This window comes from Colletotrichum spaethianum (genome assembly GCF_022836535.1).
Source record: "Colletotrichum spaethianum MAFF 239500 DNA, contig73, whole genome shotgun sequence".
Taxonomy (NCBI): Eukaryota; Fungi; Ascomycota; class Sordariomycetes; order Glomerellales; family Glomerellaceae; genus Colletotrichum; species Colletotrichum spaethianum.
This window is the reverse complement of record NW_026054843.1, coordinates 5,364-32,291: the sequence shown is the minus strand read 5'-3', so window position 1 is coordinate 32,291 and position 26,928 is coordinate 5,364. Positions and strand designations below refer to the sequence as shown.

Below are 26,928 nucleotides of genomic sequence, written 5' to 3'. Positions count from 1 at the left end.
CTACAGAGGCGGTGGCCAGCAGCAAGGGATCCCGCTCTGCTCCACACTCCTAGCACTACTTTACGTTCAAAGAATGTCGGGACTTGGAGTCTCCAAAAGAGGCACTCGATACAGCACTCGAGTAAATGAGTGCAGTCGACATGACACGTGAGGTGAAAACGATGAAGATCCTTGTCGGCCAACTTCGTCGGATGAGCGTTTGCTCCACTTGCCTGGCGGAGGGCAATTTTAGTCTGCCAGGATATCCTGGCCAGAGCGAATTTCCAGATAAATGTTGGCTAAGTCAGACACATCACAATGTGCAGCCGGCGCCGAGCATCAAAATTGGTCGATGGCTTCCACCTTTCGTTCTAGACCACGCACTACGTAAGTAATAGACCGCAGAATCCACAACGACATCGGCCCAGTCAGTCAAGGCTGCAACTCATGCGGTCCCACACCATCACTTTGCTGCGCTTCAAAATCCACTCCGTCATGTCCCAGCATCCCCATCACGCCGACCGAGCCCTTTTTGCGACCCCGGTGATGTCTCATGCCCCTCCGCTTCCGAGTGGAGTGGTTTCGGCACTTTTTGGCGCTGTGCCCTTCACCTACGGACAGCTTGACGGAGCCATCCATGTCCCGGAGGGTCAGAGCGTCCCGAAAGTCAACCAGTTTGTAAGCCAACTGGGTCGGAGGAAAGGATTGCTTTCGCATAGGAGAGACTACGACGCAGATCAGCTACTGGATTTGTACTTCGGCCGGCAGCCCATCAACCGTCGACGTTGCAGTCGGTCTACCCAGCCCGCCGCCACCCCCCCTTTCACTGGTGGAGAGAGGGTAGGCCGATTGGAGACGAAATCACCTTCGAGATGAGCGATATCAAAAAGCCAGGAGCTGCCGACTGGTGCGGATGACGGGCTTGATGCAGAGCACACAGGTGACGCAGGGGAAGACACAAGGGAAGACGCCGATACGGATCCGCAACCGGCCTCGGGAGAAGATCAGCACGAGTCGAACCATCTCGAAAGAAACGCAACCACAGGAGGCTTGCGCGAAAGCCTCGCAAATTCTGTATACAGTCTGATCGACGACACCAACAACTTCGACGACGCCGAAGCTGCCAGTTCCCCAGAGACGAATATTATGACCCTTGCAGCATGCAACGCGACAAATAAGGAAAGGTCTGGACGAATCAGCGGGCTGCGGAGCTGACAGGGGTCTTTCTGTCAGGAAAGGATAGGCGACGAGGAGATCGAGTGTCAAACGAGCACAGACAGTGACTTTGGCTGGCCTGAGCTCAAGCCGCCCAGTTCAACAGACAACGGGCCGGCCGTGTCTGATTGGCTCGCAATGGATGCGGAGGAGGCCCCGAGTAGCGAAGCGTTATGCGAAAATGAAGAGCGAGAGCGATCGACGTTCAAGCGCATGCAGATAGAATGCACGCGCCAACGTCGGTTTTTCGAACGTGTGCGTGTCGAAACAGCTTTGGCTCGCGAGGCAGGTTTGTACAGTCGAGATCGCAGCACTAGGACCGCCTCGGGACGATTGGGACGACGACCGTAGGCGAAAACCGCAGCCTGACGCAGGTATGCAAGGCACCTTGGGGTTGATGGCTAGCCCGACAGTAGTCAAGTCCGGGTTTCGCGATCCGATGCGGCAACAGGTCCGCTTTTTCCAGACTCTCGCTCCGCAGTTCCGTCGTCAAACCCAAGCCGGGGCCGGGGCCGCGGGCGGCGGCGGCGATGGCGGCAAGAATACCTGTACGGAGTACGTGTCATGTGGATGACTAAGAGAGATCCCGAAAATGCTCTGTCTGACTGACCGAGCACGGTCAATATGGCACCGCTAACCTCGTCGAGAGCGATGGCACGGGGAGTAAGTAAGAAGATCGAAAGATCAGTAAAAAAAATATATATACAGGAATCGAAAGGGCACAACAAGCAATATCAAAAGCAGGCCAAGGGGCGAAGAAGCAGCAGTTCGAAAGGGCAGATCTGGGGAAGGGCATGGCGATGTGAAGAGTGCACAGCCACAGACTCACAGCCACAAATCGCGGGGTAATTGCAGCACAGCCAACCCCGCTCCTAGACAAACTCGGGCCAAAGAGTCACAAAGGCCGCCCAATACTAGGCTTATCACAACGCATTCGTAAGACGAACGGTGCCTCGCTACAGTAACACCAACTCATGGCCCATTGAGATTCGATTTTGAACTTTGAACAACATCGCGTTCCCTAACGCTGATGCGCTCATTTTACCTCTATTTGCTGCCAGAATGGCTGGCAAGCGGCCGCCAGTAACTTTGCCTCTAGAACCAGCCCAGGCGTAACACCCAAGAACAGCCCACATGATGCTCAAGCTATGTGTTTCGGTTGACATAAGTTTCTCTGGACGGTCTCTTCGTCGCGGTGTCGTCTCTTCAGCTCCACACAGAATTAAAAACAGGGCTTCTAAGAGAACAGAAAACGGCTTCACATCGCAGTTGATCCGGGGACATCTATTCGAAGTCAGACGTGGGGTTCGACCGTAGCCAGATGTTGCGCTGGCTGGTTAAGGCAACGCCGGAACTGGCTTACACATGATCGCTTCCTAGGTTAACGACTAATTACTGGCACGGCTAGCTGTTCTGAGTATCGAGATGAGCGCTCCATTACTAGCGGAGACCCTGAGATCGAGCATCTGACCGTGGCACCACACAATGATGAGTATGAAGCAAGTTTAGGCCCGAAAGTGTAAAAGACATTCTTGCCGTTTAAGCACACAGGATAGATAAAAGCGTCTTCGTTGGCTACTACTATACAGTATATATGTAAACATCTCCTCGTCTGGATCGTACGTCGCTCTCACCTTGATAATCATTATCTTCAGCGAAAATGACAACTTTTCGGAACCCTGTCTTCACCGCGTTGGTTGTCAACACTCTCTTGATGGTTCACACTGTGCTTGGTCAACTAGACTGTGACTTGTTACATCCGAGTGGTCTTCAATGGGACGTGTTTTACGGTCGGGACTACAATGTTGTATCTGAATTCTGTAACCAGCAAGAACGGGACGAAGCAAATGCTTTGAGTTGGAAGGTGGATATCAACGGCAACAGACAGCAGCCAGCAATGGAGGAACGCAGCCCGCCGGTCACTCCGAATACCTACAAAGACTACGAAGTGGACCTCAAATGGACGCCACACAAGGGTTTTGTCTCTGGTTCATGTTCCAAGAGCTGCTCGAGGACGTACCAGGAAATAGCTCAGAGTCACTGTAAGCCCACGGAAGATATGATCTTTTCCCCTCATGTTATGATTGACATTTATCAAAAGGTGGTCATGCGGGCGGTGAGAGCAACGCGATGGCTAAAAACGGGTCTTGGGACATTGGTTGTGGGCAGTATTCGTGGTTCGTTACCCAACCGGACCATTCCTCACCGACTATCTCGTATGAGCCAAGTCGCCCTATTCGTACCGAAGATTCGTCCTCCAGAATTGCAACGGAGACGGTAATGTGGTACAGTAGCTTGTCGCCCTGATCCTCAAGATAGCACACAGCCAAGTCGGTTGTGGCTGCCAGATTCTTTCTGACCAGGCAGGCTCGTCCAACGTTGGGAATATCGAAAACCCAGGAGGAGAATTGCAATGGTGCACACCCAGGCCGACACTGGGACGTACAGGGGCGTCCGTTCCCATCGCATAGAGACCCACATGTATATAGCCTTAGGTAGCGCTCATTGACAAACAGTCCGTGATCATGGCCCATAACGGTGCGCCACCACTCTCACAAACACTCTCAGTACCAATGCTTGTTTGTTGCACTCTCCCTCTTCTTTCCCTAGTTACTGCGTTATGGCAAGCAAGCCTACGCTTAGAGGGAATCTGGTGTCGAAATCACGGGTGTCGATATGCCGATTTGTGAGCCCTTGCGTATAGACAGGTTCGAGATTGTTTTCGAAGTTTTACTTAAGGGTTCAAGATCTGCGGATGTTTGTGGATCCTCTTGCTGATAAACGGAGATCCTCGCATGGCGTCAGTGTTGCTACGACACGGTGCACAGCTGGAAGTGGCAGTTTCGCGGAGAGTCGTAGCCACGACACTACGCCTGGCCGAGGCCACCAATTATCGGGGGTTGGTCACTGTGCTGACAAGAGAGCCTAAGCTTCTAACCGTACTCCAAGCTTTGTATGCTCACTGCTTCCACGCGCCGCTCAAAAGCAGTGATTCTACTGCTTCCTTGTTTCTTCGAGAGTTGCCACGGGCATTCGTTCGTCTTGTAACGGAGATGCTCAAGCAAACCATCAGTTTGACAAGGATTGAGGTCTTCAAAATGATAAAGCTGCATGCAAGAGGAAACCCACACAGCGGGCTGATTATCTCCGGTCTGTTCTCCTACTTAAGGAATACGGAATGGCTGCGAAAGATGAGACGAGGGAACGACCAGGGACACGATTTTGAATATGGTGGTTCCTACTGTCATAGAGCGAGTCATCTGTATCGAAGCCATGGTAGCAGAGCCCGGGGGGTTGTAGAATGACTCAGTGCCGATAATGTGTCCCAAACGTGTTGCGTGGCTCACGGTGTTGGTATAGATGAGTGCCAAGTTGGTAATGCAGTCATCCCGTTATCATCCAGAACCGGCTTTCACCGGGGTCATTCTAGCAGTGTCTCAACATGAGCGCCGAGCTGAGGGGAGGCCGCCTTCATGACAACCCGGCACGGCTAGTTGTCCACGTAGTACCATGTTGCCATAAGCGACCATGCTTGCATCTATTAGCCTATGAAAGACATTGTATCAGGGCAGAGCCTTGGAGTGGCGTTTGATACGATGTTCAGCAGCGCGCTCATCTGCTTGCTCATCGTGCATCAACGGCGACAGGGCCTGGAGCATGCGTCCGATCGCGTCTCAGGACTAACGGGGTACAAACCAAGACGGTTTGGTCCCTAATAGGCGTAATCACTGAGCTAAGCGGTAGGGATGGAACGGCATAGATGTTGTGCTAAGCGGCGGGGAATCTCCAGATCTATAAGAAAGCCAAAACCCGCCACACAACTTCATGCGTTTCTCTTCTTTCTCTATCATTCACAGCATTAACCCGAACTCGAAGATGACTGTCATTGACCTTACCAACGAAAGCGAGGACGAGGTCGGGGTCGAGATCGAGGTCGAGGGCGAGGAGCTTTCATACTTTTGCTCTTGGTGTTATGCAACCCTCCAAGAGAATATCTTGCTTTCTGGTTGTTCATGCGTTTGTTCCCCACGCCCGGAATCAAGGCTTGACTAAACACATGCTCAGGTCATTTGTCCGACATGCTGCAACAACTACCGAGAATACAACGGGACCGTCGAAGTGTACTGTTCTAAACAAAACCACTCGCGCCATGGAGGTCAGCAGGTCCGAAAGATCTACGAGTTGGCCTGCGCCATTTGCCAAGAAGATAGCCTACACAAGCCTCTACAAGCCATTTCGTGCGGTAAGTCTAATCCCGTTACTCGACACCAAGGTTCTGCAGGCTTACTTGGTTCCAAGGTCACGTATTTCACAACGAATGTCTTCAACCCCTTGGGCCAGAACTCGCAAAGATGTGTCCTTACAGATGTGGTAAAGGAAAAAGTTGCCTTGTGGCTCCTACCAGTCGGTTGGAGAATCATGAAGGCCGTATAAAAAGAAGAAAGTTCTTAACAAGCGAGTATCATAATCGGAGACTGATGAAGAAACGAAGAGAGGAACGGAGTAGGCATATCCAGAAGATATTGGATGACGAAGAGGAGGAATTGAAGGAGTGGAAAGCTCGGACCATGGCAACATTATGCGATCTAGAGCGGCGACTTGCTATTGCACAGGAATCTTTCTGCAAAGGCACGCTTGAAAACAGGACGTTTGCCACAAGTCTCCTATGACGATACGTGTATCCTAATTCATATATTGATAGTTGCTTCCAACCTTGATTTCTTTTCTGCAAGTAGCTGCGTAGAGTATTCTTGTTCTCTGACATAGTCTTAATAAAGGAATATCTACTGCTTATGTGCTGCATGTCTTCACCCGCTCCTGCTTGTACCGCTATAGCCCTAGTATCGGCGTTTAAGGAATTGGCCTTCGTCCGGCTTAACGCTTCCTTCTCTGCAGGTGCGCCAATACGGAGAGGAATTCCAATTCTGAAAGCGTCCTGCTGAGAGGTATGAAAAGCCGCATATAGGCTAAAGTCGTGAAAACTGCATTGCTTGATCTTGCGATGGAAGATCTTCGTAGTTTTCCTCGCCACCGACACGGCAGTTGATAAATTGCAAGCCACTGGCCGCCACGCCACCGACACTGTCTCGGGGAGAATACTTTGTTCACATTGTCTATAATCAAAATGCTGTGAGGAACCAGACCAAAGTAGGGCTTGCAGAGAAGGAGTAGTAAGCGAGTGGAAAGAGCAGGTGCTATAAGTTTCTGATGAGTTCACAGGGCGCGCTGATGCCTCAGCATGGCCGCCCACCAACGACGACAAATTTCGCGTTTTCGGTCTACTATATCCACTGCGGTTAGGCATCAAAATGCACTGGCGGAAAATTTCAACGAGAAGGTCTTATCTGCTTCTTAGTGGGGTCTGTAGTACTGCATAATACAATTCTGGCCAATGCTGCATGCTGTCCTTTATCAGATGGTTCGATAGGTAGTTGAGGTCCCTGATCGAACAATTGACAGAGTCAAACCTCAGACTCTGTCTACAATCGTTACCCCAGGCAACCCAACGGGCTGGCCTTTACCGTCATCCACACAGCTACAGCTGCCGTTACCATGAAAAGTGATCCGGATACTAGGCCGAGAAGAGCAGCATACTGCCAGGCATGTCCGGCTGTAAACCAAAAAACTAGGCCAATAACCAACTCGAATAACATAAAGTCGAGAAAGAAGATCGGCACCCATGCCATTGCTCGACGCATACGGGTGGGCTTGTGGCTGCTCTGGAACTCGAACGAAAGCATGATTGTGATCATTGCTGTAAAGACTGCCGTGATGACTGAGCTGACGAGGAGGCATGTTGAGACATTGTTCAAAACCGAGGCGGTTGTTTCCGATCTACCAAGCAACATAATCATGGTAGCGCTGCCAGAAACGGCAGATGCGAGGATGATGGTTGGGTACAGACTCTTCAGACGGTCACTCTCTGCAATCTCTGCGTCGAGTTAGCAATCAGACGGACTGGAAACACTCATAGTGGAGCACTTGCCATGGGATGAGACGTGGTTCTTGGTCTCTATTGGGGAAGTCATTACTCGGAAGGTTGCCGGTTTAGTTTGAAATTTAGAATGTGCACCCTAAGATAAGGAGCATCTGAGGAAAGATGATGAACCTCATGACTACACGTATGCGCCGATTGCGCAACCTTATTTAACTACTGCTTTGTACTGTTGATAATCCACCATCATGGTGCTCGTCCATTTCTTGCTCTTTGGCCGCTTCAAGATAATATGTACGACAATATCTGTGGCCTGTAGATGGGGCCGCTTTTACGTACAGCCAAATGTAGCTGCTCTTTCTCAAGATTTGGATATGTGGGTCAAAAATGGATGTTCCAAGCCAGGGGCAAGCAGGGAGCAGACCTCCAAAGAAACATCAGAGAACAGACTAGAGGAACCCAACTTGCGCCTACACGAGGTGGGAGCGCCTGCCTCACATCGACAACTAAAGCACGGAAATCCGCAACGAGAAGGCAGATAAGGTGGAGTAAGCAGGAAAAGGAGACATCACTTGTAATCAGCTTAAATTGCCCTTCCGACATCGTCGCTGGGCGTAATCAAAAATTTCTGTGTGTCTCTGTGTGTGTGTGTGTGCGGTCCGGGAACGAATCACCCGGCACATGCGGCGTGTGCCCAGCTCGCTTCCTGTCCGATGTTTTCCCAGATGGGTTTACATCAATCCACATAAATTGAATGTACTCTCAATACAAACGGCCGGCAGGCGTGCGCCTGGTTCGGCCACGAAGGATTTCCCAATAATGCGCGATGAATGTTAACCAGGCGAATCGCCACTGCAGATGCTGTAGCTCGAACACAGCCAAAGAGCCGATCGTATCTTCGCCGAGACAACGAACTGGGTTATGGAATGCCATGCAAGACTCGGAGACGAGGAAGGCTCACCGCTCACTGCCAATGTTGCCGGCCTAGAGCTCGGGATACCGATGCCTTAGAAGTTTACAAGTTGCACTCGCCAGGAGTAACACTCACGCTCCGATTGGCGGTCACGAAGTAGCCGGTGACTTCGCGTTATATCTCAAAAACTTGCCCAAATGGCCACTTCTGCCGTGAAGTCAGGTTCCGCGGAGCCTGTCTGCCAATCGCCTCCTAATGAGCACTCGAGAGATTAAGGTTGCAATCATGCATCAGTGGTTCGCGCTGGCTTGGCACTGGCCAACGCATGGGAGCAATGAGTTTCGCACGTGGTGTCGGAAAACGCTCAGTATACAGAACACCTAGCGGCGCTCTCACAGCCAACAGGATGGGTTGAACAACATCACGTCCATCGACCACGCCCTCCAGGCCGTCACTTCAGCTGACCATGGTCCGCCACCCTGGCCTCACCGTGGCATGAACGGCGAAGATGTGTGGCGATGATCCATAATTAGCGGCGCCCCCAGGTCGCCGCAGCGGTATCAACTTCCCATGTGTTGAATGTCCGGTCCTTTGTCAACGGACTCGGGCGAAGTTATGAGCCCCGTCCTGGCCCTCGGGAGAGCCTCCGTGGCGGCCATGTTCGCTGTCCGCGGCACGCGGCACGCATGGGCATGCTGTCGCGGGTGTCTCAAGGTAATTACGAAGTCCGCATTTGACGCGGCGGTAATTAACACTGGCGACCATGTCTGGTAAGCCATGGTCGCAGGTGTACGTACTTGCTGGAAGATTTGAAACATTCTCTGTCGCTTGCCGCTGTCACCCTCGTCGTCCCCTTGTAGTCGTTGCTCAATTAAGTCAGTTGAGAATGTCAACATCCTCTCGCTCTGACACCAAGTCAACGTTGGACCAGCGAAGGCGGTTGCTGTATATATGGACTGCTCCTCTTTGCTTAGTGGCTACTTGTTTTCCTACCAACTCATAGTCGCGGTGGGTTTCTGCCACCACAAGCCGGCCTCGCATTTCGGTTTCCTCGACTCTGAACCGTTGCTCGGACTTCCCTGACTGCTTTGACACCTAGCCGGATTTGGCGGACATGCCCGATCTCAAACTCTCCCTGCCGTCTTGCAAGTCGAATCTGCTTGGACACTTGCCAAAAGAAGCGGTGAATCTTTTTGGTGTTCTTTGCAATCCGAAAAACGGGCGCAACAGCAGCAGTTGGCGTCTTCTGGGTTTTCGTCTCTCGGCCAGGGGCTTCCTCGTTGCTTTCCGCTGTATTTTCCATCACCGCGTCGCCTCTCGTCTTCTCCACCTCCCCACTTTCCCAATCAGGCATGGTGGTGTTTGGCTGTTCTTCCTGCCGGCTGTCGTCGACTGGTCCAGAGGGATCAAAGCGACTGGTCGTCTCGGCTTCCATCTCAAACAGATCATGCATGCCAACCTCAAGGAACCCGATGAAGGAGTCCTCCTTGCCCGCGTTAGTCTGAGCCGCCGTGTCGGTGTCGACCACGGCGATGTCCTCCGTCATGTCGTCGCGGTTTTCGCTGAACGGCGCTGTTTCTGTGGGTATCTCATGTTGTGCTGGGTTCGTGTGATCTTCTTCCAAACGGGCGTCGCCTTGTTGGGTGTCCGACGCGATGCCGCAAATATCAGCGACACCATTGTCATTGGCCTCGATCTCATGAGGAGCATCCGAGTCTTCAGTCACGACTTCATTCGCTTCTGCGGCTTCGGCTGCGCTGGCAACGCTCTCTTCTGTTGCACTGTCTGTAAGCTGCCCCACTTTGTTGTCGCCTGCCTCCACCGTAGTTTGACTGGGCTTGGGGGTGGTCTCGCCCCGTCGACGGCGTGTGACCCGACGTTGGCCTCCAATTCCTTGCATGCCGTTGGCGAGTTCCGCTAGCTGGTCCAGACTTACGTCAGTTCAAACCGTCCGAACCCCAAAAGACTTCTCTGTTGCCAAGACTTACAAACCGGTTCACGTCAGGAATACTTTGGCCTTGCGGGACGTAGACAGCCCCGTCTAATTTTCCATAGGTTGGATTGAAATGGACGACGGCCGAAAAAACCTGGGCCCCCAGGCCCAGCTGCACGGCTTTGCGTTTCGCGCTTCCCCCGCATTTTCGGACCTTCTCTTTCGCCTTTTTGTCGTATGTGAAGACGATCTCGTCCGACGCCACAGGGGCCATGGCTTCGCGACTTTGAGAATTTCTGACAGAATCTAGCTACTGTACATACGAATGTGATCTAATCCATCACAGTGTCGGCCGAGACTACATGCCGTGATGTGACTACATCGCCCTCAAATATGACTTCTCTCGGGCGAAAGCCATTACGAGCCCTGTGGTACGGCGTGATGCGAGCCGGTTTGAGCTCTCATCACCGGTTTGTTTCCCTTGCAGCTCGTACGTCGCAGCGCTTCGTTGATGTTGAGCCGATTTTTGCTCTGCCAACCGCAAGCCAAACGGCTGAAAGCGGCTTCTCACTCGGTTTCCGATTCCTGCCTTCTGGAAATCACTTCACCGCAGCCGTTTGTCTTGCATGCTGAATTTCGCGTACCTTTTCAGCAAGAACAGCCACAAGTGGCTGTGGTGGAGAAATTTCTAAGTAAACAACTAGAATCCGGTATTGGACTCAATTACATTGTAACAGATCATCGGGAGCGAAGATACGGTATGCAGCACCGAAGCGCGGATGCCAAAAGCTGGTAGAGATATCTCAGCCACAATTGCTCCGGCCTATTGCATGTTGAGGCTGGCCACTCGATTGGCCTCGTTACTCGGGTTGTCACTGAACCATTTCTGCTTACGCAAGGCGACGCGATGAACGCGACCCCATCGCATTCTTCCGGATGTGTTGGCCCATGGGACAGGCTTCGAGTGGTCTTACGGATGATGACTGAATTGCAAGCAGTTCCCATTCGCCTGCAAACAACCATTTCCAAATTTCCATCGTTATATCAACCCGCTTATGTCACCCCTCTGATGAGCCCAATTAACCTGATCAATAATGAATAGGGATTCACAAGTTCGAGCTCGATATTGCCGAAGGGATGGTGAGGAAGCTCGTCCACGAGGCACATGGAGAAGTACAACTCCGAAACGACACAGGCCCATCGGAGACTCTGTTATGATAGAGCTGCACGACTCTCGGCGTAGGAGACGATGGCTTATCGGAATACTTGAAACGGTTTGCATTTCGGAGGGCACAATAAGACCACGCTAGCACGTGGCTCTAGGCTGTTGACTCATGCCAAAGAATGATAAGAGACAGCTCAAGGAGAGAGGGAACATCAGTTGGGCGCACCAGCCCTGTATCTACGGTACATCCGATGATCGTCATACCCCCTGAGCAAGAACTGAGGTTCAGGTCTTACATAATCTAGGGCGCGACTGTTTACAGGTCTGGCGTTAGCGACCTCGACGTCCTGCCTCTCTCTATCAGAGACTGGAGACCGACGTGAACAAGTTTCCATGACACGATAGTAACGACGAGAATAAAGATGGTAGCGAAGACGTTGCTCGGCTTTGGCCGAATCCCCTGTTGCCCCCGCGATACCGTAGTGCAGCGCCAGCAACGTACATTCACTCTCAGTGTGTTCCAGACCCGGTTCCACCAATGTTCCTTACGAGGGCAGATGGATAGTGTGCTGATTTGCGACTTGGTTCACAGCGCTTGTTGCACGAGCTTTGCCTGAGAACCAAGTCACTAAGAACAGCGCCCGCCGGTCGTGGGGATCCAAGATTGCTCTCAATTTCAACCTAGTCCAGGCCTTGCTACATGGCCAGAAACCTGTCAACCGCTTTCGCCAACCCACACCTGAGGCAAAGTTGATTCGTCGGGAGAAAACCCAGCAAGTTGAAGTGGCAAGCTGGACGACTGTGACGCCAATAAATCATCACGCCTTTGACATACATGGTGGCTGTGGAAACGAGCTCTTCAGCGCTCCGAAGTACAGGAAGACCACTTGAACCTATTCCAGAAGATCACACTTGCCAGTCGAAACGCTGTGCAAGCTGGTCCATCTAATGTATGGGGTGAATGGTCCGGAGTTTGCAGGGGGGCGTTTGGTACCGGGATTGTCAACTCTTGTCACAGGGATTCAGTCGATTCCACATAGGTACCCTTGTAAATTATTATGTGTGCGTGGAATAACTAGTGAAAAGGAACACATATATGAAGCCCACGAACCGATCGACGTGAGGCCTCGCAGAACGATCATCAACACCAACAGCGGAACGGAGCATCACCCAGTAAGAAACATGTCTATCGCCGGCATTGATATCGAGAACAAAGACGAAGGACGCGGAGCATATGATACCACTGGCGTTCCAAAGCCGCCACCCCGTCCAAAGCCTAGATAACAGAAGACAAGGTTAGTCCTGTCAAAAGCCTTACAACTTGTCTGGTCTAACACCATGCAGTATAAGATAGGCAAAGGTGCAAAAGCACAGAAATAAAGAGAACGTCAATACCGATATCAGTGGACCATCCGCAGGTAAATCAAGTTGCTAGAGTGAGGGAACTTTCGATCAAAATGTCGGTAGCGATTCTTTCTAGGAAATTGTAATCATCAATCATTCAATTCTTCATCACACGTGCAAATAGGCTGGTAACGTCTCTGGGGACCGCTTTGTGAACTACCTTTGACATGTGTTATCTGGTTGGTTCGTCTGTATGTTTGGTTGGCGTGGTGCATTGTCTCCTATCCGCGTGTGGCTTGTTGTGTTACCGTTGTGGTATCTTTTCATAATTGAAGGAGCCTATCTGAGTGATTAAGAGAAGCTAGCAAAGAAGCAAGTGAGGCTTTGGAAAGTCGAATCTTGAAAGCGTCATCTTTTTCTGACATAGATTCCATACAAAACAGATATGACACAGATATCCTGTTGGGCCCTCAAAGCAAGAGTTCCAAGTCCTTTGTTGCGGCAAAGTCATGATACGTGCTCCATTAAACAACGTCGACCACTTTCTCTAAATAGAAAATCCAGCAGTGGACGTAAACCAGGTCTCACCCGTGCTTTCATTTCTCATCAGCGCCGCCCCGCATCGCCCGATCGTCGTGTCCCGGCCACCAGGAGGAGCAAGGTTGGTCTAATGAAGACGGTCCCAAAGCGAGATGCTCAGAAAGAAAGCAACAAAGATTGCAAAGTGACTACAGCTGGCGCCATGCGAAGCGGTTGCGCTGACGGGGATAGTCGCGGTGGTGTGCACTGTTGGTTTGTGGTATATCCAAGAGGGTTCAACGTTGCCACCAGATGTCGTCGTCGTCGACGTCGTCATCGTCGACGTCGTCATCGTCGTAAAACTGGTAATTGCGCTAGCGTTTGATGTTTCGTGGTCGAAACTAGCATTCCAGAACCGATGGCTTGATACCAAGGTGTTGGGTAGTGCGGTTGTATGTGCTGCCGTCGTGGTGGACGTATCGCCCTCGGTGGCCCACGTGCATATTCGAGGAAGCTCAGCTACTGTTTCTGACGGCGGTTGGGAGGTACTGACTCTTGGAGCAGCAGCAGTGTACACATTGGCAACCGCCCAGATCTCCATTGCAACGGAATCCGATTTGGTTCAACACACAAGTGAGGCTGGAAAGTAATCCTTCAACTCACCTGTTATATATGGTATTTCATTTCCCAAAGCCGAAAATGGCTCTGAACCTACGACTGTATTCGTGGTGCACAAAAGCACGTTTCCGTTTGTCTCGAAAATTTGAAGGCGATGAGAGCGCTGCCAGATGTGGCTCATTTTGGCATGCTGTTATATACGACCCTTATGTCGTGAGATATTGACCCCTTCGCCATCGTGAGCTTGCAACATCAAAAATGACACCATTATTTCCGCAAGAGCCACTTGCTTTCCACTTCGGGCGAACAATGGCTGACGTTTACGAGGACCTTTTGTTCTCCCCTGGTGCGACAAACCATTTTTCCTCAGCAGCACAACCACGGAACCTGCACAGCACCGCTGCGTTCCAACTCAGGCTGGAAGAAGCGAACAGCTTTGTGGCTAGCAGCGTCAGAAACGATCCGAGGTCGCCGTTTCGCCCGGAGAGCAAGTTTTCCCCAGTGGCTACGTCGTCGGCGTCAGGCCTAACAGTATGCCTTAGAAACTTGGAGGTGACGAGGGGATCTGGGTCAATCTTTCGAAGGTCAGAGTAGACGCGGGATTGGCGGAGCGAGTGAAACACCGCGAAAGCTCTCGGCCGTTCTTTCGATCAGCTTCATCGCTATCACGGATGCATAGTGTCAGTCGACAAAACGGGGGCCACCAGGGAGCTGATATAGTCTACCATGCATCCGTGTAACTTGTGCACTAGTCAAAATTGTGCTAAGCGGGTGACGATTCGAAGGCGGACAGCATCGGCTTTCGTATTTTGTCTACAGTATAGCCTTGTTCTTCTTTATCTATGACATGCCGCTTAAACAGCCAGACGTGATGATGCTTTTGACATGAGTGGCAGCATGAGTGACAGCATGAGTGACATCATAACAGCTTTGTACTGTAGTAATCACGGTCTACATCGATGGCTCGCGGACCTTCAATTCGGCGACCACTGAAACACAGGTGGACAACTCCAAACGCCAGGATAGACACCTATCATACGACCATCGTCGGCCACAAAATAGTACGCCATCCTACCATTGACGAATTCCATGACAAGTCTACCATTCGTCACCCAGCCGAGCGTAGCGCCGGGTGTGATTGATTCACACTGAATGACATTGCGACGGCCACTTTTCCTCAGGCTCTGACGGCTGGCAAGCAGTCAGTCCCTCATTCTATGGAAACTGTAACGCCAGACACGTACCGTGGGCCATGTAGTCGTAGCCCTGGAGGTTTTCCTTTCTCGTTTCGGGCGGAAGGCGGCGATTCCAGGCTGGCTGATCTGTCGCATGGGTCCAGTTCGGCTTCGGGGGTTATTGCCATGAACCTGACGAGGGCTTGGGCTGCGATCAAAACTCACTCTTCGGCGCAGAGTCGTGCATCTTCACGCAGGTCATGCGTTTCGTAAATAGCGATGTTCAATACACACCACGAAATAGTGATGTCAGCGTCAAAGGTCGTCACTGATTTTCTGGTTCAGAATGTTTCGAGTCTTTTCCAAGTATACTTTGCTATGACGGTTTTGATGTGGAACGGATGTACTTATAACACTACCCGAAGTTTGGCTTCGATCCTTCTCACTGCATGGCTGCACTGTTGCCAGTCTGACTGGGTGTGCCAAACAGGGCCAAAACAAGCTTTTGGGGTCCACAAGATAGCCGGTTTAGGATAGGTCCTGTACAGTATAGCGCGCAAATTCCGTTGCCGGACGCGAATTGCGTTGTGGCGTTTTCCGATGGTGGTTGATGGGGTGAGAGGTCCTTTTGGAGAGACTCCCTGGATATGAGAGCCATTTGCTGCTTTCTGAATAAACGCTTCGACGACGGACACACTTTTAAACATCATGCTGTCATGATGAAACGCTCTCTCGCTCTGCTCCAGCATCAGGAACGTACTTCATTGACAGGTTGTCTTGTCAAGACTATTCGTTTCGCCCGTAGCTGGACGACAGCTTCGCCTAACGCAATGGAGCATCTGGACCAACACTCATTGGACTTGCTGATCGATTCCAATCCGTATTCTTTGGACTTTGAAGAGACGACTGTCTCTTCTGATTCATGGTCGTCCGGCGTGAACACGCCATCTTCCAGCGGCAACAGTCTCGCCGAGCGGGGTGTCACACCAACACGGGATGTGCCAACGGACGAGCTCTCTTACCTGGAATACGAATATCCAGATCCATCCGAGTCTCCCTCGGCTTGGAGAGCCCTCGACGGCAGCAGTGAGACTACCGACTTGACACTTGCCTCATCGGGAGATTGGCATGGGTATCAAGAACAACAAGAAGCCGATAGGACAGATTTGGTACCACTTGCAAGGACCCATCACTGGATGTACTCTGACATACCTAGCAGAACGATTTCATCTTCCATGTTCTAGTGCGTACGCCAGAGCGCTTGTTCAGACGGGAGGTGTCAACGGATGCTTGGCACCAGCATCAGCTCGATTGTGGGCGGAAGACGCAAGCGTTACAGCATGCCCTCACGAGTTCTACGAACCTATTTCTACGAGACTCTATCGGAGACACGATCCTGCATACCCTGGCAGGCGATTTTGGGTTGCCGAACTTGTCTGCGGAAACCGAGGGTTACGACATCCTCCAGCGGCTCTTCGACATTGGGCCAGACGGTTTCGGGTCGTCAGTGAAGTCCTGTTGTCTATCCATGATCGATTCGCAAAATGACGGGTATTGCATGACCGACGGAGCCCCGGCGGAACCGTTCATGCACACGCCCCTTGGGGTTGCAATTCTATACAACAACCTCGCCTGCGCCGAGCTTCTGCTTCAGCACGGGGCTGGCCCAAACATCCCAGGGGAGTGGGGACAGCGTCCGCTGTTCTTTGCCTATCGGAACAACAGCGAAGAAGCAGTCAAACTGCTGACCGCCTACGGAGCTTGCCTTTGACGAAACCACGGCTTTTGGCCAAGCACAACGCCTGATGCAAAGAACGCCAGTCTCGCGCAATTGATCAATAAGGATCGATGTGTGTTGTAGGTAGGGAAGCCTATTGTGATTTTTGCGGCGAGGCAGGCAAGCCATCCGCCGGCCGACAAGGTGCCGACGATTTTTACCATAGAGACATTGCACGCACTTCACAAAGCTGCAGCGCCAAATTTCGCGAGTGTCTGATTGCTTGTCGGTATTAGCATTCGCAGCAGTAGATACCGGGTCTCCACTTTTACGAAGAGTTCTAGAATGTCCGTCCCTCTTGCGCCGAGATTGGCGCTGTTTTGGCCCCAACCTTTGCCTATCGGGGGGCATGACGCCAGTACCCGAGAAAACAGGCCCTCTTAGCGCCAGTTCCGACGCTTGAGATCTGGCCCTTTCCAGGCTTCGCCCAACCATGCATCCCATCATTCCTGGGTTGGTAGGGGTCTTCGAGCACTGACGTTTGTGCACGGGAGGCAGCAAGTGAACTGATGCGCCGGAAACTGATGCGCCAGAAACCGATGCGCCGGAGACTGCTCCTGCCGCAGCGGCGGGATACGGCCAACAACAACTTGCTGCGAGCCCTGTGATGGTCCGAAATGGCATGTCGCTGCTTCTACTTGGGTCCACCGCCGTTCTCTTGCGACATCCCACGGGATGCCTTGCCATGAATGCTCGGTACGAAAGAGCCAGAAGCCGCTTTCGTTGGTGACACACGACATCATGGCTGTTCATACACCAAGTCACGTATATAAAGGCACGAAATAAAAAAGTCAAGTGAAGCAGATTTAATCTACAGATCCTACTACTGTTCGTTCACACCCATGCAACTTTTATCACTGCTTCGGATACCTGCGACCACAGCAATCGGCCACCCCATATTTCTCGCTTCCTCATTGCAATGGAAAAAACTAGGGCAGACACGCTTGAAACAGACGCCATCATTGTCGGCGCAGGCTTCAGCGGTTGTTATTCACTGTTCAAGATTCGACAGGCGGGGTACTCGGCCAAGATTCTTGAACGTGGAAACGACTTTGGGGGCGTTTGGCACTTCAATCGGTATCCCGGAGCCAGGGTCGATTCCGACACGCCCTCCTACCAGTTCAGCCTGTCCGAAGTCTGGTCCGACTTCCACTTTACCGAGCGGTTTCCCGGGCACGAAGAAATCCGCAGATATTTTCATCACGTCGATGCCACTCTCGGCTTGCGCAAGGATACGATTTTCGACGCCCGAGTGGACGAGGTCAAGTACGACCCCGCGGGCAGACGCTGGCATTTTCGCACGACAAAGGGTCTGTGCGCGACCTCCAAGTACGCAATCTTCGCATGCGGCCCGATGAACAAACCGTACATGCCTCGTTTTCCAAACCAGGACATGTTCGGTGGGCCCGTCATCCATCCGTCCGCATGGCCCAGCGATCTCCAGCTTACGGGCAAGAAGATTGGCGTCATCGGGCAGGGAGCGTCCGGTCTGCAGATCGTACAGGAGCTTGCTAAAGTGGACTGCCAACTCACAGTCTTCGTTCGGAACCCCTGCATCGCGATCCCCATGCACCAAAGACAGCTGTCGAACCGAGAGTCGGAAGAGATGAAAAACTACTACGACGCCATATTTACCGAGGCCAAGTTCGGCTCGTCTTCGGCGCTGCCCTACAATCACAATACGGATTTGCTACGCTGCACGACTGAAGCAGAACGGGCGGCCCTGTTTGAGCGACTGTGGAATAGGGGTGGCCTCGGTCTCACGAAGTCGAACTATCGCGACATCGCGTTCGACAAGACGGCCAACGCATGCTTGTACGACTTCTGGGTCCGCAAAACGAGAAGCCGGATGACGGATCCCGAGAAGAGGGACATCGTCGCGCCTCTGGATCAGTTCGAATGGTTCGGAGCGACACGCGTCAATCTTGAGATGGACTACTATGAGATGCTGGATCGACCGAATGTCAAACTGATCGATCTCAAGAAGACACCGATTCAGTCTTTCGACAGGCAGGGGATTGTTACCAAGACCACGGACGCCATCACACACCACGATATGGACATCGTCATCATGGCCACCGGCTACGACTCTTTGACGGGTAGCCTGCTTGACATGAACATTCACGACAAGCACGGCGTCCGGCTACGGGACGCTTGGAAGAGCGGCATCAGCACGTATCTTGGCATGATGGTTCCCAATATGCCAAACGCATTCATGCTGTACGGACCACAAGGACCGACAACGCAGACCAACGCACCGCCCTTCATCGAGCTTCAGGTTGACTGGGTGGTAAGCCTCCTGGAGCGGATGCGCGAAGACGGCCTGCGTTCGATCGAGCCATCGGAAGAGTCTTGCCGCTCGTGGAAAAGTCTTGTAATGGATGCCTTCGAGTCGACTCTTTTTCGCGACAGCACTGCGTGGTGGACTGGCGCGAACATCCCGCACAAGAACATTGAGCCGCTTGTCTTTCTAGGTGGGGTTCAGCAATGGAGACATCTGTGTAGTCGTTCGCTAGATGACTGGGCAAGTTTTGTCGTATCCTGGTAGCCAGGGTTGGGTTTCGGTTTCGCGGTCTGGTCTGGAAGGCGTGGGAAGCTTGAGTTCGCCGTAATGGGCACTTTTTAATGTCTACCGTCTACTCTTCACATGTGACGTTGTGAGATCTCGATGAGTCCCGCAGTGAATCCGACGATCAAGGGGTTTGAGACGGGTTGTGGTCAACCAACCTTTCATTCCCCTCACCCCTCTGTAACGCTTTTTCTTCCATACAGCCTTTGCGCCAAGTATGCGTCAAATATCTTACAGACTCACTTCGTTTACCTTCCGCGGCTTTCCTCTCCTCAAATTGACATTCCCCGAAAGGACACTGGCATGAGACAGCCGCAGCCATAGAAATGGCCAGGTTTCTACGCACGTCTCCCCGCAGAACTCGCAGTCCACCGGCGTCACCCTGTATCCCGATGGTGCTCGTACAATGGTGAGAAAAGTTGAGGGAGAAGCAATGATCGAAGGTCTTTGGAAGTCTTAGCATGTATCGATAAGTGACGAGCCGCCAAGCCACGCGAGAAGCGAATCAACTGTCTTCCATGTTCGCTGCCAGTCGTATACTGGACGTGATAACTGATACGTTAAGTTTGTATACAACAAGGAGTCGACGTCCTAGTCAAGGATGCCACAGAAGACATATTTCCTTCAGCGAAAGTTCTGACGTGTACCATGAGGGGTAAGCCCTGGAGGCGCCGGACCATTGAGTTCCCACCAGGGGGGTTCCTGCGGAGGGACATCCTGACCTTTGTCAAACCTGAACCGATGGCAAAAGGTAAAGTGTTACCACTTACTTTGGGGCTGTTATTAGCAGCCTTGAAGCCTTTTGTGACTTTCTTGAGTGGGGTAACTGTGGTAAAGATCAGAATGCTTTCGATCTGACAGAACAATGGTCTCGACGCACGTAAAGTCTTCAACCAGGAGGCGACCACTCCAACGGTTGCTGTGACCCGATCGACCCAAGGAGCAGTCGTCGAGTTCTTGTAGCGGAGGCCGGTCATTGCAGTATGTCAACCTTGTGGGAGTGATATAGTTAGCACGAGTAGAATGAGAGAAGTGCGCTGGTAAAAGGACAATGGGCTGCGTGGTTTTGAAAGAAGACGGCAAGAGAGACAAACTCAGAGGTGATAGCCTGTGTGTCCAACCGTGAATTTATACTATCAAGTCATAGCAGACTCTTCTCTTGACAGCCACACGGGTCAGGCAGACTGGAGTGATACCAGAACGAGAGTGGTTTGATCATGAATGAGCCAATGATCACTACTGTTGTCACAACGAGGATGGAGCGCAAAAACTATGACGAGTTGCATGACAGTTGCAAGGTACTTCTCGGAAGGCGATTGGTCGTTTTCTATCCTTTGGCTGTGACGGGCTATGGGCTGCAGCAGGCTTTCTCGGAAGATGCATGGTTTTAGGCAATCCACACCCTCAGGCTCAAGTCCAACAACTGGGAAGACACCTACAAGGAATGGCATGCTTGGATGAAGCAAGTGATGAGGAAGAAGTCGATACGCTTGGTGGAAGAAGCATTTCCGAGGCAAGATGTGACCAAGTGACGATGGCTCCCCGTGACACCTTCCAAATCAAGTGATGTAGTATCACAACCAACTCACCGGGGTGCCTTATAGAGCACCCTACCTGCATATGACTGGCTGGCTGTATGTTTAACCGTGGCTGAATGGAAGCAGGCAGTTTGATTTCTTGCTGTCTTCCCTTCGCTGTATGCACTGTACCTTTCTGTACTGTAACGCGGAAAATATCGAGTTGTGAGTTCACTCGTTGAGCAGTTTGTAGCTGTATCCAAATGTGGCTTGGAGTCATCCATTGATACGTCTGTACGTACGCGTGCTGTGCACTTTCACCACATCGAGGATAAGCGGCAGCTTTTTACTTGCTGTGTATAGTCTGAAGGAAAACAACCTAAAGTCGGGAATGGCTAAGCCGCGGCACAAGCATCGCGTCGTTGCGACAGGATGGATTACGATGACTTGACCCCATTTCAACGCTCTGCTTCCTCAAGACCTCCGCCTGCCAAAGAAGTAGGACAAATGAGGAGAAAACGCAAAACCACATATGTGCTCTTCTGGAGTGCAGTAGTGACTCTCGATTGTTTGAGGCCATCTATTGCCGGAATACACCTACGTAGGCGGACTGCTGTGAGCGGGGCTAGTTAGCGGTGAAACCGTCTTTCAAAACGCGCAGCTTATTCTGGCTACGCAATGACAACGACTTCTCACCATCAGCTTTGTGCTCGCGTGAACATGCTCCAATGATATTGCTTTCCTTGAAAAGGACGCAGTGTCTAGGACACCAGATAATCGATTTGAGCTTTGAAAACCAACTTGCATCAAAATGGACGTGCCTCAGCTTACACCTAACGCCAGAGCCGACAATCTCACTGCAAGGCTCGTCGCAATCATCATACACGAGATGACTATATGCATCTCACGCTGGCGCGAGTATGCCGCCTCGAAAGATGCCCAGCTTCAGCAACTTTACCGAGAGAACCAACAAGACAAGGCACGCATCGAAGCGCAATGTCAGACCATTCACGCGCAAGACGAGCGTATCAGACGCTTGGAGCTCGAGATGTTTCCTATCGAGATGTCTCCCATGGAGCTGTCGTGCGGTACCGTGTCGCCGGCGGCGTTTTCAATGTCGCTACAAGGCTCGGAGACACCCAACTCCGTTGTAGACTTGCAGGCAGGCCTTGTGGACGAAACGTTCGGGGATGCCCTGAAGGAGACGTATGGTCAGGCATCCGACGATGGGAACGCAAGCATTAGGGACGACGTTTTCGCTCCGCTGCTGGCGTTGGCAATGACCGCAGCAGAGGACACGACCGGACGGGCTGCTGAGGCGAGGGAGTCGCCACAGACCGAGAGCAAAAGCCCGATGAAGAGGCGTATGGAAGAGGAAGATGCTGCTTCGAAACGGGTGCGTCATACGTGACTGGAGAACCTTGAAACACCCATAGTTCCTCTCGATAGTCCCATAGGTTTTGGTGATAATTAACAAGAACTTGGCAATTCAGAACAGCGACAGGTCATCGCAAGACGGACCAAAAAACGAACACAAGTGCATCAAAGAATACACACAAAGTGCCCTGAGCAATCGAATCGCGCTAGTCGTGGCATTTTGTGGAAGGTGGCCAGAGATCTGGTGAGTGTGCCGAAAAAGGGCGCGGTTTGAGCTCACAGCTGCACCTGTCTATGGGTAAGACTCACTCATAGGCTTGTCCGATTCAGCCGAATGACTTCAACCATCTCGGACGGTAAGAACCTGCTGTGTCCATATCAGTTCAAGATCGAATCAAAGCATCATCTTTGAATACTGTACAGCCATGGGAGTTCCCTTACGGTTTTTTGCGGTCAAAAGCGAACGTCCCATCTATGCATGCTTCGACATGGAAGTGATCGATTACTACCTTCACAACGGTTCGAGCCACTACACATCCTTCAGACTTGGCTAGGCTTTGTAGAATGTATCCCAATATTCCCTCACGAGGCTTTTTGCATTCTCCAGATTGGCTTCCGGCTCCATGGTCGTTTCCCACTGGATCTTGTAGTAAGCCAGGCCGTCCACCTTTTTTCTCCCGATGACCCTTCCCGACCAATGCTCCAGAGTGGGGTCAAACTGATTCGACGGTCTTCTTCTGGATTCAGGATAGCCGTGGCAAGTGTTCCAAGCAATGACTTCGGGTAGCATGTGTTGAAGTTTATCTTCGGGTTCCCAGGTTGGTTTCCAAACCACGTGGTAGTAGATTGCATCACGAACAACGCTATGTCTTTGGATACGTTGCACTTGCCACTCGGTAATGGATGCGTCATCATCGCTGCTGCTTTTGTCGACTGATTGTCTTTCCATGGTGGATGCTGTTTGGATCCGTGAACGGGTGGTCGGTGTATCCAGAAAGTGAAACGTAATTGTGACTTGAAAGACGGGTAGTGAAAGATGGGTTGGCGTTGCAGTTCGAAGAGAATGTGGCTTTTCTTGTAGGAAGTACTGTACTGGCCATGTTTGAACGTGCAGAAATGTTCTAATGTGCTCCTTGAAGTTCACGTGGCTGCAGTGATTGATCCTCTCCCAGACGAGCCATGAAGCCAAGGTGCTTGATGACAAGGGCGAGCGAGTAGGTACCAGCTCACGACCCATAAAGCTCCGAAAACAGACGCACACAACGCACAATTGGGATAGGAAGGTACACTTCCGGCCGAAATCAGTTTCTGGTTCATAATCTAGAGTTCCTTTTGGCGCAGCCAGTTATGGCTGCATTTTCTGACATCGTACATGAAGGTCAGTATGCAGTACAGTACTGTACTCACTAGAGGCTGACACCGGTTCTCTGGGAAAACCAGAAACCACCAAGGAACCGCCCTGCTTTCTGAGTTGGATTATGCCAGGAGCCAATTGTTGCTTTCTGTAGTTGTTTTGTCAACCACGTAGCAAACGGTTCTGTGTATCGCCATACACCCAGTTAGCGAGAGGACCCACAAGCCACGGTGATGAATTCTATCCCAATATTGAAAAAGCGGGAGCCGATTCCATACCCGGTTGCACACTGTACAGCCGCAAACAGCACAGTATCCGATTCCTTGAATATGTTCCACGCGGCTCGTTGGCGTCGCGACCGAAGTGGATGTCCGGTTCCTGATCCCAAGCTCTTGCAACACAGCCATTTCTGGTTGTGGCAGGGGTTCTACGTTTGTAACGTTTCTGTCCAACAGGCAGATTCATAAACAGCTGCGACAGATCCAATCCCAAAACTTCAAAACCAGAGTCCGATGCTGGTCGCGGTATGCTCACAACTAACCATCTTCATTACTGTCATCTTCTTCACCACCATCACCCGACCGCATGATGACCAAGCGACAGGTTTGACGGCGCCTGCTTGGGTGCAAGCTCCTGTAAGATACTCAGTCGATCGATGAGCTCGTGGTCTCCTAAGCGTGCGTAGTTTGGGTGGCATCCGATGCAACCAGAGCATCTCATACCCTCTCGTATCTGGCAGATCATGCCGCTCAAATCCAGAGGTGAGTAGGACTATATACACAAAAGAGTTAGAGCACACGCGCACGTGGCTGGCACTCAATAAAGGTTACATAGAGTACGTTAACTTCCTCTCTCCACACAAAACTGCGCGGTGACTCTTTAGTGCCTGAAAGGAAGGCCCACGGTAGAACGTGAACTGAGATATCATTGTACGCTAGTAGACAGCAAGAGAGGCTACGGGTTCCTCAAATGGCGCTTCGGGAATACCTCCGACATTTTCCGCGTGTACGACAACCCACACAACGTCGATTTGAGATCTGATTTCCTCCGATATCTTCTGCTCGAAGCCGAAGGTGGGGCCTACACTGAGACCAACACTATCTCCCTCAAACCCATTGACTCATGGACTCCATCCCATCTGCGAGACAACACCCGCCTGGTCATAGGCACCGAGTATGACCAGCGTGATGGTAGGCCATGGGAAGTCTTACGTCGTCCGTTACATTTGCCCAGTGGACGATTGCCTCAGCACCTGGACATCCCATGCTTCGTAAGATGGCAGCTCGCGTAGTTGTATCCGCGAACGATCTAGCGCGCCAGTAAGGGGGCCGGGAGATCAAGTTCAAGCCCACGAGCTTCGAGTTTCTGAACCCCACCGGTCCTGCAGCATGGACAGATGGGGTGTTTGAGTGTTTGCAATCCATCAATCCAGATCTGGCGGTTCAACGTCGCATATCTGAGGATGTTTCACAAACAGCGCTTTGAGTAGTCGGAAAGTACTGCCGGCTAGCATCATGTTCGCCATCATATGAACTCCAACAATGTCTAGGACATGGTCTCCCTTCGGCGACAATGAAGACACCGGAGATGAGGCTCTTGCTCAACCATGAAATACGATGGTTATCAGGCAATAGCCTCCGGCATATCATGTTCTACATTCCGCGACAACCAACCAGCTGAAGGTCAGATCTGTCAACGACATGAGTCCGGCAATCGTCATATATATATACCAGCAACAAGGGATTCACTGCGCTGAATGTCGCATGCAAGAATGAAAGTCACGACGCAAGTCAAACATCTTGTATCGGGGATAAGGAAGCCCTGCGGCAGAGTCGGGTCAATTGGGGTGCGCCAACTGGTCATGATCAGGAAAGCCTACTGGTCCTGCTTGGAACGGATGGCCCCACATTTGACCGAGATACCAGCCCGGGCGCCGATGAGAACCGGCGCCGAGCTTCGGAGCTCAGCCAATTGACACACACGGAGGCTGCGCCACTGAATCGCGTGTTCAATCCATGCTCACTTTGCGGCGGCGAGACGGGATATTGACACCATAGCCATGAGTGTCTTTGCTATTCTATGTTCAGCAGGAAATCAGTGTCACAAGACGACCAATTCCGTCGCGAGAATGAACCGATGTTCCTGATTGGGCCGTGCCCCTTCCCCCACACCAAACGCCGAGCTTCGCTCCAAAAAGCAGCCCATTTTTGGGGATGCGCCAGATCCCTGTTAGCAGAAGGCCTAGTTGGACAGCTGCTCAAAACGATAAATAGCATCGCTAGCCGCCTACTTCTGTCGTTTGCATCCAACGCCCTGTATATGACGCTTCCCATACTCTCACGCACGAAACACAGATTCTCCCCTACAATGCAAATCACTCATCTCCTTTCCGGCCTGGGTAAGCCATGCCCATATGCCCAAAAACTCAATGTGTTGACAACTACGTCCAACGCTCCGATAGCCGAGATGAACTGTTCAGAGGAATTCAATTGCCCTACCCCTGAGTCTGAAGCTACCATCATCGTCGGGAGGATGTACTGCCAGGTATGATACGTTGTTTAATGCACGTCATATCGATGCTAATTTGTTGACAGTCGCTAACGAGACCGAGGAGAGTATCACAAAAGCCACGGTTACTCCCGGTGCGATGTGTGGACTCGCTCTTGGAAATGTAGCAACAGCTGTCACAGCTGACTTGCAGACCGATTACTTCGTTATTGAGGAGATACGTGGGCATCGTCGTGACTCCACCTCTCCCACTCTTTTCAAGCTCAGAGTCCGTTGGGAGGGAGGCGAAGAGACCTGGGAGCCAGAGACCGATCTCCAGATTGATGCGCCGCTGGCCTTGTTCGCTTACTGGGACAGTCTGTGGGGCGGGCGGGCAAGTGCAATGGTGGACAAGGAGCTATGGCATGTTTTCAAAGTCGTGTCCCACGAGACAAAGCCCGATGGCAACGTCTACTTGCAGGTCGCCTGGGTGGGATCTCCTGATACATCGTGGGAGCCAGAAGGGAATATTCGTAAAGCTGCCGGCAGACTTGTGGAAAACTATTGGCGATCTGTCGGCGGCCGCTCGGGGACAATGACTAGACCGGACGAGGCTGAGTCTTTTGTTGAGGACGCGACTGGGGTGACGAACAAGAGGCGTAAGCTGGTATAGCTACGCCATTGCCAGGTCGATATAGCTTTCCCGGGCGATGGAAGAAAAGGAAGGCGTTCACACACCTAGGAGCCGCCGAAAGGCGATACGACCAGCCTGAGATTAAGGTTCGAGGGGCCGGGTTCTTGCGTCGGCTTTCTGTTTCCGTAACGCATTTCTCTTAGGAAAATAGCAGCACTGGGTTTTTTGACGTTGAGCATAAATGAAGCAACATTAATTTCACTTACCTGCACCTCCTTGATCTCGGAGTTTGTGGATGTGACGTACATAAGCGATGTCCATCGAAGCCTGCCACGGCCTTGCCGATTGTGTGGTACACGTATAGCGTGACAAGGTCACTACGTGTGTGATGAACTGGGTTCCTATCAAAACGATGCT

At 51.7% G+C, this 26,928-nt stretch overlaps 5 protein-coding genes across 5 annotated transcripts; 4 read left to right on the top strand and 1 right to left on the bottom strand.

Annotated features, from left to right (window-relative positions):
* Positions 1–5,070: 5,070 nt before the first annotated feature.
* ColSpa_12783 (uncharacterized protein) lies at positions 5,071–5,628 on the top strand (the record flags this gene model as incomplete). Its single annotated transcript, XM_049278995.1, has 3 exons — positions 5,071–5,211; positions 5,260–5,437; positions 5,477–5,628. 3 exons carry the CDS (start codon positions 5,071–5,073, stop codon positions 5,626–5,628), a joined length of 471 nt encoding a protein of 156 aa, XP_049134952.1.
* Positions 5,629–9,039: 3,411 nt separating this feature from the next.
* Positions 9,040–9,588, bottom strand: ColSpa_12782 (uncharacterized protein; the record flags this gene model as incomplete). The annotated part of the gene is made up of 1 exon (XM_049278994.1): positions 9,040–9,588. The coding sequence occupies one exon, from the start codon at positions 9,586–9,588 to the stop codon at positions 9,040–9,042; it is 549 nt and encodes a 182-aa protein (XP_049134951.1).
* Positions 9,589–17,492: 7,904 nt separating this feature from the next.
* Positions 17,493–19,121, top strand: ColSpa_12781 (baeyer-Villiger monooxygenase; the record flags this gene model as incomplete). The annotated part of the gene is made up of 1 exon (XM_049278993.1): positions 17,493–19,121. One exon carries the CDS (start codon positions 17,493–17,495, stop codon positions 19,119–19,121), a length of 1,629 nt encoding a protein of 542 aa, XP_049134950.1.
* Positions 19,122–21,470: 2,349 nt separating this feature from the next.
* On the top strand, positions 21,471–22,070 carry ColSpa_12780 (uncharacterized protein; the record flags this gene model as incomplete). The annotated part of the gene is made up of 1 exon (XM_049278992.1): positions 21,471–22,070. The coding sequence occupies one exon, from the start codon at positions 21,471–21,473 to the stop codon at positions 22,068–22,070; it is 600 nt and encodes a 199-aa protein (XP_049134949.1).
* A 3,786-nt stretch (positions 22,071–25,856) lies between these two features.
* Positions 25,857–26,550, top strand: ColSpa_12779 (uncharacterized protein; the record flags this gene model as incomplete). The annotated part of the gene is made up of 2 exons (XM_049278991.1): positions 25,857–25,934; positions 26,092–26,550. The coding sequence occupies 2 exons, from the start codon at positions 25,857–25,859 to the stop codon at positions 26,548–26,550; spliced, it is 537 nt and encodes a 178-aa protein (XP_049134948.1).
* Positions 26,551–26,928: the final 378 nt, after the last annotated feature.